Raw genomic sequence first — 14,106 nt, 5'->3', positions numbered from 1 at the left:
AAAGTGTGTGTGTGTGTGTGTGTGTTGCCCTGTGAAGGACTGGCGCCCCCTCCAGGGTGTATTCCCACCTTGCGCCCAATGATTCCAGGTAGGCTCTGGACCCACTGCGACCCTGAACTGGATAAGCGGTTATAGATAATCAATGAATGAATGAATAAACACAAAGTGGCTCGGTCTGGCATGCTAGGCTTTCTCCCTCTCCCAAGCCAAAAACATTATGTCATTGCAATCCTACAATGTAATGAGTAACTTCCCTGTATGTATTATTACCTATATTAGTACCTATATGTTTATAAGAAAACAAAGAACTAGACAGTAACATTTGGGGACTTGGTGTGTAACTTTCCCATACTTACCATGACATTTCCCAGAATATATGGTGTAACTTCTTTTAGTATATATCAAGTGCAAAAAACATATTATGTCCTTTGTCCATGGCACTTGTCCTTTCTTATTCATGTGCAATCAGCAGGCAGGCCTCACTTACACAACAGGGATATAGAATAAATTATGTCCTGTGATTCACTGGTTTTAAAAAATATAAGAATTGGCTCTGTACTTTTGAAATTTCCTCCCAGCAGGTCTAATACTGTCCAATACTGCAGCAGCTCATAACAGACAAGTGGTCCAGAAGAAAACCTCTCAAGTGCATACCTATGGAAGGCCTGTATTGTCATCCAAGGACAAAAAACTGAGTACAGTAATGTAATATAAAATTAATATTTAATTAATTACAGAGACACCACAAAGTGAGTGATGTTTTCCCATTCTTATTCTGTAATTCCACAGTAAAACCTGGGTGTGGGCTAGATTATGTATAAAATCACTGTTCCCCTGAGAGTGGGCTGGATTGTAGTGGACCACTCTTTCCCTGTGCTCACTCTGTAAGTACACAAAAATTAGGCAAACCTAGTTTAGCTGGACCACCATTAGCCATATAGCAATTGTCACAGAGGTTTTTCTGGTATTTCACAAACAGGAAAGCCAAAAATACATACCCTTGTCATTGGAAGGCCTGGAGAAGTTTTGGTGCTTACTATCAATGTCTTTGTTTACAATAATAACAAGTAATAAACTATAAAATTAGTTTATTACTTGTTTTTAAACCTTTATAAAACCAGGCACCTTAACATTTTATCAACCAATTAATCTACACTTGATAAAGGAACAGGGCATTGCTGGGAACTAGATATTTATAACTGACTTACATTTCTATATGGGTCTGACTGATAAAACAGTGCTGTAACTAGTTCAAAGCCCCGTTAATTTTGAGTAACACCTCGTTCTTGGGTTCTGGCTTTAATAATCCGGAGATTTTGTCCGTTTTCGTGTAAAGTTAAACAAAAAGCCGTGCAGATATAATTTAAAAAGTCAGTAACGGTGAGATGTGTCCGTGTATTCGTGTTGTTGTAGGGACATCCGAGATGGCGGTGTTTGTTAAATACATAGTAGAAAACAAAAGGCTGTGTCACAGTAACATATTATAACATATATACGCATAATATATATTAACTCAACAACGTTCAACACATTTCTGTTCGAGGGAAAAGAGTACTTCTCCAAGGTAAATAGAACCTCTGGTCACCGCTGAACGGTTCAAAATATAGTTTACGAACTGAACTGAATTAACAACAGACGGTGTAGTGGCGCCACCTTAAGTTCTCTCTGTGAAATACGGCTAAATTAACGGTCCCTACTCGCGCATGCGCGTTTCAAAAATAGGTGTTTGTCAGTCAGTCAGGTAGTAAGCGCATATGTCTCTTCTAGGCTCGGCAGGCGGTTCGGCAACAACAGGCTAGATTATGTAATTTACCACTCCTCCCATTTTGTACCCTCTAAATACCCAAAAACTACAGGGAGGGACTTTTAATTCTTGGTTGTGTTGTTTAAGAAAAGCTCGGCCACTAGTTTGAAGACACGCACACCAGAGTAACGTCAAATAACGTTGTAAAATCTCGATCTCATCTTCACAGTTACTAATAGCGATATAAATCATGTACAAATACTCACTTTCACTGTTATAAACAGTCAAATTTAAATTACTTCTTATAATAAATGGAGAGCAGTAACTGGAGGGCATAAAATAAACTTATTTAACTAGGGCGACCATGGTGAAAAAGAGGACGCGTCTCCGGGGGGGGGGGGGGGGGGGGGCGGGATGTGGACGACTACTGACGTGCAGACTGACCAATTAAATGTTTAGAGAGAAAGCTATCGACCAATAACGGTGGCTCTACAGTCAGACCGTCCAATCAGAAGATTCTAGACTACTTCACCACGCCCCCGTCTCACTCAAGCGATCCAAATCGGAGTAGGGGAGGGCGGGACTAGTTTGTGAACGAAACGCTTCTCGAAGTTCTATGTAAGCTCTAGAAAAACAAAATCCCGGACATTTATAAAATTCCGCCCGGACATTTTTTTAAGTCTAAAAAAAGAGGACGTCTGGTCACCATAATTTAAAACAAACTGAATACAAGACATTAATCAATGTATTTTGTGAAAAAATATTTAATTAACAAAGTATTACCAGTGCAGAGAAAGCACCTCTGAAATGCAGCTGCTGTAACGTTCCTTTCTCTACGAGCTTTTAGCTGCACATTTAAATAGTGCACTATCATTACATGTAAACTCTACAAAAGGTTTTTTGAGCAATGCCATATAAGAACCACTATTGGCTCCATGAAAAAACATTTTTGTGACTATGTTTAAATGGGTAAAACCTTAAGACCGAATGATGGATTTGTAAACCTTCATAGGTTATTCACACACAGCATTTCTTAAACAAAAATGGTTCTTTATGGATTCACAATGGGTTCTTCTATGGCATCGCTCAAAGAACCCTTTGTAGCACCTTTATTTTTAAAGAGTGAATAAGGCATAACTATGGGTCTCTATCACTGTGGTGTGTGTCTGCCTCTTGTGGACAAACTAGGGTTTGCACCAGTGGTCACAGTAAAAGGAAATCCCCGGTAAAGGACTCCAAACGGACATAATACAAGTTCTGCAATGACAAGCTTTATGTTTTCACCATACACTCTGGTGGTAAGGTTTGCTGTCACTGTTGCTGTTATCTCAGGGGTACATGTTCTGTACTTTTAATTAAGGAACATAACTGTACCTTAATCTAATTGTAGATTTTCAAATTGAAAAGCCAATTTCATCTCCAATGCGTATGTAAGGTTCTTTTATTTTAAACTCTTTTATATTTCAAAATTACAAATTTTCATCTCTCCTTCTGGAGAAGAGAATTTAATGTACAGAAAACTCATTTGGACACTTGTACATTTAAAGGCACATTAACACTGCTTATACATTTAGTGACAATAATGTACCTCTAATCGCAGCCGTCTACTGTACATTTTTTCGGAAAGTGTATTTATATATTATGCTTGTTCATTCCTTCATTCATTTTTTGCACACCCTGGACCCAGAGAGGGGATTGAACCAACAATCAAAGGACCCTTGAGTAATTTGGCAGCATCCTATTATACCTCATTTTAATTTTATACGTATATATATATATCATATTATTATTTATATGAATATATGTATATCATATAATAGTTTTAGCATGTCAGTAACTTGTAAGATAAATGATGTGCTGACATACTAGTTCAATCATTTTTAAAATAAATTACACAAATTATACAATTCATGCACACACAAAAATAATATATTCATGTACTCTGATTGTAGTGGATTCTGAGCTCTACTATTTTCTCTGTACCTTTCTTTTTTTATTATTTGAAATGGCTTAAAATGTACCACAACAATTTAAATTTACAACAGATACAAGAGAGTTATGAGAAATATTTTTGTTTAATGAACACAAGTAATGTCCCTACAAATGCTATACATATATTTACAGAATATCCCAATATCCAATCAGCATTCCAAAATATAATAAATAAACCATACAGTGTGAGATTCAGTGGCCTTTGTCCAAGAAGTGTAATCATGCACAGAGAGACTCATGTTGTTCACACAGTCAATGAACTTTGAAAAATCTTGAACAAGTTGGCACGACTGGAGTGCAGGAGAGAGGGTCCGGGAGAAGAGTGCAAGACCTTGGAGATATGTGACACTACATGCTGATTTATTAATTGATTCATCCATTCATTCATTTGTCATACTCATTCTTTCATTCATGAATTTATTTATGCCCACATTATTCATTCACACCCTCATTCATCCATTTAATTATCTGTTCATTCATTAATTTATTCATTCATTCATTTGTTCCTGCCCATGTTATTCAACCATACTCACATTCATCCATCCATTTGTCCATTTATCCGTTCATTTATTTACTGATTCATTGATTTGTTCATTCGTTCGTTCATCCTTCCGTCCGTTCATTGATTCATTGATTTGTTTATTAGCCCTCGGAGGGACTAGCATTTCCTAGCATTTATAGAACTGAAAATGTTAGCAAGTTAAACGGCATGAAAAAGAATCATAGACATGAAAAATATGTGTCTATATCGTCGCTGTCCAATTCATAATCTGCATCTTTTGAACACATCAGCTGAAAATTTCATATTTGTTTCATAATAAATGGACCAATAGAAATGCTCCAAATTTACTTGCAATAAAATCTTTCACATTGATTTCAACTGAAAATAAAACATGTTTTTCCTTCTACTGTAAACTGACTATATTTGGAGATACACACTTTTAATTGGACAGCAACATTATGTAACAAACGTGTAAAATGTGAAAACTTGCGATACGTGGCATAAAGTTATTGCTGTAAAATATAATCACCAAAACTGGACTGGATCTGTTATCATTAATGAGCCCAAGTCATTCACCTTGTTCACATACCTGTTTCAGTTACAATTACATGTTTTCATCATCAAAATACCATTTATTAAGATGAGTAAACACCTGTAAGTCATTTCTGCGCCGGATATATTCACACGCACGACATACATGTTCTTTGGGGAAATTAACACCTTGTATTTTAAACATTTTTCTCCACATAAAATACTTCTTGTATTCATGCTCATTCTTATCCAACCAATGGAGATGATTAGCCAGTTCTTTAGGAGTTTTAAAATCATCCACATGGATGAAAGAATCACTGGCTACAGACGTTTCATAGATGCATCTGGGAGGCCCAAGAACCACAGGGACAGAACCTTTTGCGAGAGGATTGAACAGCTTTTCTGTTTTATAGTAAAAGGATTTTGCGTTCTCGAATGACAAATAAAACTTGCATGTTGTCAGCACGTTGTGGTATTCCTCTTCGTTTAAGGATTTGTTAAATGCTCTTCCATATGCTTCAATGGTGATGTGATGTTTTAGCTCATTGTAATATTTCACCCTATCATGTTCCTTATTCCAGTTGCTGACAATCCAACAGACCAGTTTATCCTTCTTCTGCAGAACCTCTGGGAATACATCATCTTCCTCAGTGTCTTCTGTTTTAAAAACCATTGTCTCATGAACTGGAATGTCTGCGTCCCGTCTGTAGTTCATTGTTATGTTGAATAAGTTTTCCAGTCCTTCTATTCTTGAAGTGTGTTTGGGGGACTCAAAATGCATCCACACCCATTTCTGGAAATAAGGACGAGGTTCTGAAGGTAAATTAGACATGTCATGTTTGATGTCCCAGTGATGTATAATGACACCATCAGCTTTCTTATAAAATGCTCTGTCATCGGTTAAGTAACAGCCATCGATTTTGAAATCAGAGCTGCAAGAGTGCAAGTCGAAATGTTTCCTAAATGGCCAAAACCAGATGAGAATGATTGTTTCCTTTTTTCTTGTAGGAGGAGCTGATTGTAGTTGTAGATTTGGGGGACGGGCAAAATGTGGTTGTAGATTTGGGGCTAAATGTGTAATAATTTGTACAATAGGGAGGGATAGATTAAAATTATTCATGAGTAAGATACCCAAACATATGGTACTAAGAATAAAAATGTTTTTTGCGTTAATCACGTAACCTGCAAAAAAAAAGAAACGATATAATAAATAAAGTATCCTATCCAATGAAAGTCATTTAGATAACTCATGTATGGGACAATAAGCTTGGGATTAAAAATTAAGCTGATATACCTTGTAATTATACAGTACTGTGGCAAATTCAGACACCAGCCTTCATTTACTGAATTTGAAATCATATACTTTAATACTGTGTACATTAATTATAGCAATAGAATTTGGGTTATAAGAACTTCTGTAATTTATCTGTTCTAAATCCTTTAAAGGTTCAATATCCCACATTTTAAACATTAATGGCATTAATTAGTAGCATACGACTAGTTTCAATAAAGATATAGTGAAGTAAAGGTAGAGAAAGAAGTCACACGCCCTCTGTGTTGTGTTGTTCTCAGCCCCCTTCATTTATAGCCAGAAGCTATGAATTTTAATTATATTTACTTGCCATTTGATAAACCAGTGAAGGCATATGTTTGTCCACTGGCCAGGTTTTGTATCTTTGTGATTTGTATTATTGAGACTTTAATTTATGGCTCTGAATTGTTCAAATCTGAATATTTAACCACCTCACCAAGTTTTCAAATGCCTTATAAATGTACTTTAGATATAAAATATACTGATAAATATAACCTTAAAATATGCAAAATTGAAAGAGCATAGTGAACATAGCTTAAGTGGCCTAATCACACAGAGCATTTTCCTGGTTTTCATCACCTTGATTCTCCATGTGGACCCTCAATCCTTTGTTTTCTGGAGAAGAAGGCGGTAGAAGGTAGGGACCTTCAGCAGTTTGTAGATCAGGATTACACTGCACTGGATAATATACTCCCACCTGGACATAACATGCAGAACTGTCAATATCATGTTTTATTTTCTAGTCCATTCACCATACAGCTATACATTCATTTATTTCTCCAGTGCAACACTATACAGCTTGTGTTATTAGGGCAGAGGCTTTGAGATGGATCCATCATGTTATATTCAAAGAACTACCTGATTGGTCAACCCCAATTTATGCGGCTGCAGGACTGTGTTTCAAACATGGCCATGTGCAGCACTGGGTTTCCTCAGGGGACTGTTTTGGTAATTTTACTAGGGATAAAATTAAAATAGAACTGTTTAATTTTCTTCTGTTCTATCTGGACAACGCTTGAGGGGCCAAAGACTGTTTAAGAGAGCCATAAGAGTGTCTGACGCCTGCAGAGAGCTCTAGAGAGAGCCAGGGCTCAAGCATTGCCTGCTGGAAGCATGAGAGAGACGTTCTTCAGAAGAAGCCCGAGTCATTTCTCTCTCCAGCCTGAGTCATTTCCAAAGGTGTAAATAGAGGGTGTGAAGAGAAGAGAAGTCAAGTGAAGTGAAGAAGGGCCATGTCATTTCGCGCCACTGGGTTTTTAACCAGAGTTTAGAAAACCCGCCTTGAATACCTGATTGGTCCTCGGGGGTTGAGGATTGGAACATTTCTTGCTCCTGATTGGCTATTTCCTGTGCCTTGGTAGTGACATCACATACAATTTGACACTTGACAAGACAAAGACTTGAAGACAATCCCTGTTGAATGATTACCTCAAGATTTTGAATAATACTTTTGCAATATAAAAGATTATGTTAACACAAATTAATATCACTAAAACAAACCATGTTTTACATAATTCTTAACCAAATAACACACAGAGTATGTGGCTACCTTGGTTCTACATAAGTTCATATAAAAAGGTGATTTAAAACATATGTAAGTTAATTCCACCTGTTTTGTTTGTCTAAATGGAATTCATTCACAGTGGTACACATAGGCAACTTCAAACTGTTTTAAACGAATGGGAATTAAGGTTTAATTCTATAGTTGGAGAAGTTCTTAATTAAGCAGTTTTACACAGAGCATAAACTGATCCTTGGGAGTGTCTCCCAAAAGATTCTTCTCTTGAACCTGTGTGGCCTTGGGTCATAAAAAAGGTCCCTGGACAGTGGTTTACGACTCTTCTCTGGTGTATTATCTCACATTCCCATCTGCTTGTGTGGTGATCAAAGAGACAGAAAGGTCTTTCTGAATATTAAGATAACTTTGTCATATTAAGTCCCCAAATAGTATCATATCTTTTATTAAAAATTTATAGGATGAAAGCAAAGTATTTAATATTTTGTCTGATCAACTGCAATTCTTCATTCCTGCATTTCAGGCATACAACATTCCCAAAAATAATATAATGTGTGCAGCATATGATTATGTATTCTTTTGTTGAAAAATGTATGTATGTCCCTGAAAATATGTTGCCTTAATGTATCTTTTTTTGGATAAATGCTGCCATCTCAACTTCAGAAGCAGAAATATATATATATGTACACCACATTATGTTAAAATTGTTTTAAAAAACAGTTGATGTTCAGCTTTTGCAATCATTCATTTATTCATTAATTCACTGTCTGCAACAGCCCATCCAGTTCAGGGTTGTGGCGGGTCCAGAGACCACCCGAAACAACTGGGCGCAAGGTGGGAACACACCCTGGAGGTGACACCAGTCCTTCACAGTGCGACACATACACTCACATTCACTTACACACTCACACCTATGGACACTTTTTGAGACACTAATCCAACTACCAACGGACGGTGGCAGGAAACCCACATGGACATGGGGGGAACACAACAAACTCCTCACAGACAGAGTGGGAACACACAACCCCAGGATCCTGGAGCTGTGTGACTGAGGGGGGGGGGCAGTCCTTCACAGGGTGAGACACACACACACACACACACATTCATTCATTCACAATGACTGACAATTTTGAGTAGCCAATCCACCTACTAACTTGAGTTTTTGCACCCGGAAGGAAATCCATGCATACACATGGAGAACAGTCACCCGGAGTGGGACTTAAACCCACAATACCAGGATCCTGGAGCTGTGTAAAATTATATTTATAATATTTTACGTGTATAATAAATCTCGTCATCACGATTTAATATTGAGTCTACAGTTTTATTTAGTTAATGTTAACTAGATAAAATAATTTATAGGGCACCCACAGTGTCAGTATAGCAGTTTCTTGTGAAATACATATGGTTGTGAATTTTGTAGAAACAATATTTAAACAACTGAACACTTTCACATTTTCTGCTATAACAGTAGCAGTGTGTTTTTGGGGTCATTTCCACAACAAAGTTGAATAAAAAAGGATATAAACGCCCAATTATCTTAACAATTTCATTATCTTACAGTTATGAGAAAACAGGAACTAAAATATATTACCTTGTTGTTGTTGATTCGGTCTTAGTCGAGCTGATTATATTTTCTTGATAGTTTCTGAGCGTTCTGGTCAACTAAAACTGCAATGACTTTGGTTATACTAAAGGTTTATAAGCAGGCTGAGGGGAGTGAAGAAAGACGTGACGTCACAGTTCTTGTGACAGGATAAACCGCTGTTTTCCTGTTGGCTCCATACATCCGTTTTACTAAAGATAAACACACCCAATCTTTTTTCTTCATTATAAATATAGATGACTGTACGTCTCCAATGGCATCAGAGATGCATACCACTGGAATTGAAACTTTTATGATCATACCATGAAAATAACTAGCTAAATTTAGTCTTTTTAAAAATATGTTTTACATGTAAGCACTCAGTTTTCCATTTTTCAAAGCAATCCATTGATGTGTTTAACGGCAAGAAGTTTAAAAATTAAAAAATAAAATAAATCTTGAGTATAATAATACTCATAAATTCAGTTCAAAGTAAAAATCAGTGCTACAAATTCAAAGGTGGTAATATTTCAAAGTCTGATGAGACAGATTTGCTTCCATAGACTTCATCTCTCTCTGCTTATCCCTCTGCTGCTCGAAAACCCTGCTCAACAAGTTGACCTTAACTGTATGATGTAAAAAATACTGGTTGTCTGAATTGACCATTTGAGATTGCCTTTAGTACACTGCAGGTTCAAAGAAATACTCAGCCATGGTTTTGACATTTGGCGCATATGAAAAACACCACACAGACATATTAACATGGTTAAAAACTTCATTCTCACTGGAGAGACTATTAAAAAACACATTTATATATATATGAATATATCATCATGCTAGACAAGCTGTTTCCATTACTGTTAGATCCCTTCAAATCTGGTGAATGTCTGCTTCTTGTGGACAAAAAATAATAAAATAAATAAAAGTATTTACCAGGAGTAATTATTATTCTGAATGACTCTAAATTAATTTTAGGAATGTCCATGCATTTTAGTCATATATAAATTTCCAGGCTGATAACTAAAGATATTTTTTTAACATTTTTTTTAAGTGCATGTCAGTGAAATATAAGGTGAATAATGAGTATTCCTTGCACTGACATTCTAGTCTGATCATAAAAATTAAATAATCCAGACCCTTACAATATGCACTTTTCATCTGTTATCATATCAATTAACAAATTATTAAATATGTCCCCATAAATATCTTCTGAATAAATTTGGAATTAAGTTTCGCGGAATAACTACTTCAACTCACTGTTTAACTGCCTCAGTATTCATAGAAAAGCGGTTTAATAAAAGAAAATAAACCTAGCCTTTTTAAACGGAACTTTTAGCACTTCAGGCCTCCTGAAAATCCACACCTACCTCAAGGGTGATTTAGGGTATATTTAGGACAGAGCAATAGAAACTTTTATTTTGACAGGTGTGTTGCCAAGGCAAAGAGGGCTGTTCGATTCTATAATTTCTGGAATCGACTCCGCTTCTGATTCGAATGACTGGAATAAGTTGAGTTGAGGCAAAGTGTCGATTTTACACAATTTAACAGCATAACAGTTAAAAAGAATAAACGCATGTCACAATAAACATTATTGTCGTATTATTGACCATGTCAAGGATATTCGGTGACTTAATGTTAAGAACTAATTATAAATGATGATTAACGGAGGAATTCTTAGAAGCAAAGAAGGGAATCATGTTAATCGAATCCCAGCCATCTTCGCCAGCTAAGATGTTGCTCTTTTACAATACGTTTACTGTTTTTAGTTCTTTTTAAGTACATGTTTGGTAAATAGAAGCAGTTATGTGTTTATTACTGGGTGCAACCGGCGTGGGAAAGACCCTGCTGCTGAAACGGCTACAGAATATCCTTTAAATATTAGCGGTAAGTTTTTTTGTTAGTATGTGTTATAATTAATATCAGACAAGCGATATAACTAGTCTAACTCTCAGTTTAAACGCCTAATTTTTACGCTTCTTTTACTTTTATATAAACAATAACGTTTGTGGCCAGAAGCGTACATAAATGACTTGTGTTTACGCAGCTTTTTATTGTCTCACCGCTTAAAGGGGAAATCCGCCAAGTTTTCAAATTTCAGCCTTAATAAGTGGTATTAAATACCAAGACAGTGGTGGTGATAGGAACGAGGCTCCTGGAGTATTTAATTTTTCTAAAGCTTCCTTTATAAAAATGTTAGTACATTAAATACGTATGCAACCTTAAAACTGAGACAGTTTTTAAGAGCCACTTAACCTAAAAGAAGAAGAAGAACAACAATAATAATAATAAATGTCATTTTTAAAGCGCTTTTCAGTAACCCAAAGACACTTTACAATGAGATGAACATGTAAAAACAATCAAACAAAACAAGAGGAACAAGGAACAAAAGTAAACAACACGGGCTAAATGTATCTAAGCTTTTTTTTATCTTTAATTTTATTTTTTGTTTAACTGTTTATTTGTTTATTTTTATTTTATTAACCTGTCAGTGCCATGGCTGAGCATTTCTGCTTCGAAACTACAGTGTTCCAGAAGTAGTTTAATACAGGCAAAGTCAGACAGCCAGGGTTTATGTCAAAAACATAAGGAACAAGTCCCAGTAACTTGTGGGGCACGGCTTTCTAAGAGTAAAAAGAGTTAGACGTGGGGACTATTTGTATATTCATATGTACATAGAGGGCGGTAGTGTCGCAGTCGCACAGCTCCAGGGGCCTGCAGGTTGTGGGTTCGATTCCCGCTCCGGGTGAGTGTCTGTGAGGAGTTGGTGTGTTCTCCCCGTGTCCGCGTGGGTTTCCTCCGGGTGCCCCGGTTTCCTCCCACAGTTTCCTACCTCCGGTTTCCTACCAACACATGTTGGTAGGTGGATTGGCGACTCAAAATTGTCCGTAGGTGTGAGTGTGTTGCCCTGTGAAGGACCCCTTCCTTGCGCCCAATGATTCCAGGTAGGTTCTGGGCCCACCGCGACCCTGAACTGGATAAGCGCTTACAGATAATGAATGAATGAATATATTCATAGACACTTGCACACTAAATGAAAGCAAAGTTGTAGACTTTTAAGAGTTTTTTATTTTTTTTCGGTAAGGCAACACCCTGCATGCTGGGAGGCAACACCTTTTAGACTTCACAGTATTCTATAAGACTCAAGTGCATTTACTGGGCATTTTGGATATTAAATAAAAATGCAATGTGTTGTTGATACATTATCACTTTTACCTTTTACAACTGAAAAGAGAACGTTTATCTTCAGTGGGCCATTTTACATCAAATGACAGTTTAGGCCATATCTGAACCTCTGAATCATGTGTAATATTTAAAAAAAATATATTGGATTCCTCGTTAACCAAATGAACAGCCTCCTAGAATGGAATGCTTTCTTTAGCTAAAACTACAGATGTGCCAACGGGATGGGACTGATTTAGGTGAACCACCTGCTACGCTGCCCACGGTAAGCTATTCATTCTGATGATTTGAGCAGGACATATATTCTGAAGTCTGATTTTCAGAAATCCACAGGAAATAATACATTCTCCCTCAGGGTTCTAATCTCTGAACATGTGGCTTTGTTTGACCTGTCAGATGTCATATTTTTTAATAACTCAGAGACCTTCGCCATTACTGTGGCAAATTATCAGTGGCTACACCAGCAAATGTGACAAGCCTGACCATACAAGTCAGATTTGGTAACTTGTGGACACTGTCAAAACATCAAATTACTCCAATTGCTTTGAAATGGGAACAATAGCTCTTTTTAAATTTGATGGAAACATAGGTCGGCACAAACCTCACAGACCTGACCCTGAGGAAAAAGAAGGTGATCGTTCGAGAGTTGGGTGGCTGCATGGGTCCCATCTGGCCCAGCTACTTCATGGACTGCACATCTGTTATCGTAAGTGCTGAGGAAATATGAATTTAATATTGTGTTATGACATGTCTCGTAACATTTAGTGGTTGTGGAAAATGAACAAACAATAAAACAATGAGAATATGAGTATGTTTAACACTGAGGATGTCAGTATACAGTTTATTAACTTTGAATATTTAAAAATATATCAGCAATTATCTTTATAGCAGTTATCTTTATTGTTTTCATATACCAGATTCATACATTCCAAGTGTCTTTTGTGGAAATTAACTGTGCTATATTTATGTCTTCAGTTTATGGTGGACTCCGCCAACATCACCCAAATTTCCTCATCCTGTATCCAGTTGCTTTCTGTTCTGGCTGCTGAGCCTCTTCAGACGGCTTCTGTGCTCATTCTGTTCAACAAGAGGTCTGACTGCTCAAGAAGTGATCTAATTAACGAGGGCTGTGATTTTGCAAAGCAGAGATTATTTTTGTAATACTAAAGCTAACAAAATAATTAAGTCTTATGTGTTTCTAATTGCAAACTGTCTTTCTAGGGACCTTCCGTGCACTATGTCTCTTGGTGAAATGAAATCCCTTTTCAGGATGGATGACATCATTGCATCTGCCGCTCAGTCAATCACAATTCTGGAGCTCAGTGCACGCTCTGGTGAGGGCCTTCAGGATGTGCTTCAATGGATGGACACTGTTCAACCTGATTGACCATGGGCCTGTCTCACTAAGAACTGCATTTCAGCTTAACAACACCTAAAAAATGCATATTTAACAGCTTTTGGTGTTAACTTAGGTTTAAATAATTGAGCTCTGGTTACATGAGAGCATGACATTCATGCTGAACAGCCAGTTGTATAAAACATGAACAAGTGGGTTTGTATTCTTAAGACATACCTTTCATATTACTGATACCACAGGTGTAACAAAGCCAAAAGAAAAAGACAAGGATCAGAAGTGGTCAACCTCAACCTAGATCCGATTGTTGGGAAGAGCCGTTCATGCCATCCCAAAATCTGGAGCAAGTTAGGAATACTGCATATAAGTTACTATTGTGATACCAGCAAA

The 14,106-nt window shown here is 36.8% G+C and overlaps 2 protein-coding genes across 2 annotated transcripts; one reads left to right on the top strand and one right to left on the bottom strand.

Annotated features, from left to right (window-relative positions):
- Positions 1–3,844: 3,844 nt before the first annotated feature.
- On the bottom strand, positions 3,845–9,282 carry LOC136700167 (4-galactosyl-N-acetylglucosaminide 3-alpha-L-fucosyltransferase 9-like). The gene is made up of 3 exons (XM_066675438.1): positions 9,192–9,282; positions 6,661–6,778; positions 3,845–5,951 (listed from the first exon to the last, which is right to left on the bottom strand). Exons 2-3 carry the CDS (start codon positions 6,671–6,673, stop codon positions 4,843–4,845), a joined length of 1,122 nt encoding a protein of 373 aa, XP_066531535.1. The 5' UTR covers positions 6,674–6,778; positions 9,192–9,282; the 3' UTR covers positions 3,845–4,842.
- Positions 9,283–10,686: 1,404 nt separating this feature from the next.
- On the top strand, positions 10,687–13,749 carry arl16 (ADP-ribosylation factor-like 16). Its single transcript, XM_066675442.1, has 5 exons — positions 10,687–11,047; positions 12,573–12,627; positions 12,952–13,068; positions 13,338–13,453; positions 13,584–13,749. Exons 1-5 carry the CDS (start codon positions 10,986–10,988, stop codon positions 13,747–13,749), a joined length of 516 nt encoding a protein of 171 aa, XP_066531539.1. The 5' UTR covers positions 10,687–10,985.
- Positions 13,750–14,106: the final 357 nt, after the last annotated feature.

This window comes from Hoplias malabaricus, chromosome 6, assembly GCF_029633855.1.
Source record: "Hoplias malabaricus isolate fHopMal1 chromosome 6, fHopMal1.hap1, whole genome shotgun sequence".
Classification (NCBI taxonomy): domain Eukaryota; kingdom Metazoa; phylum Chordata; class Actinopteri; order Characiformes; family Erythrinidae; genus Hoplias; species Hoplias malabaricus.
The sequence above is the reverse complement of the archived record's forward strand: the minus strand, read 5'-3'. Positions and strand labels throughout refer to the sequence as shown.

Coding starts and splice junctions, on each gene's coding strand:
- arl16 (XM_066675442.1), top strand. CDS start 10,986: ATGTGTTTATTACTGGGTGCAACCGGCGTGGGAAAGACCCTGCTGCTG. Junction 13,069..13,337: donor TGGACTGCACATCTGTTATC/GTAAGTGCTGAG, acceptor TTATGTCTTCAG/TTTATGGTGGACTCCGCCAA. Junction 13,454..13,583: donor CTCATTCTGTTCAACAAGAG/GTCTGACTGCTC, acceptor CTGTCTTTCTAG/GGACCTTCCGTGCACTATGT.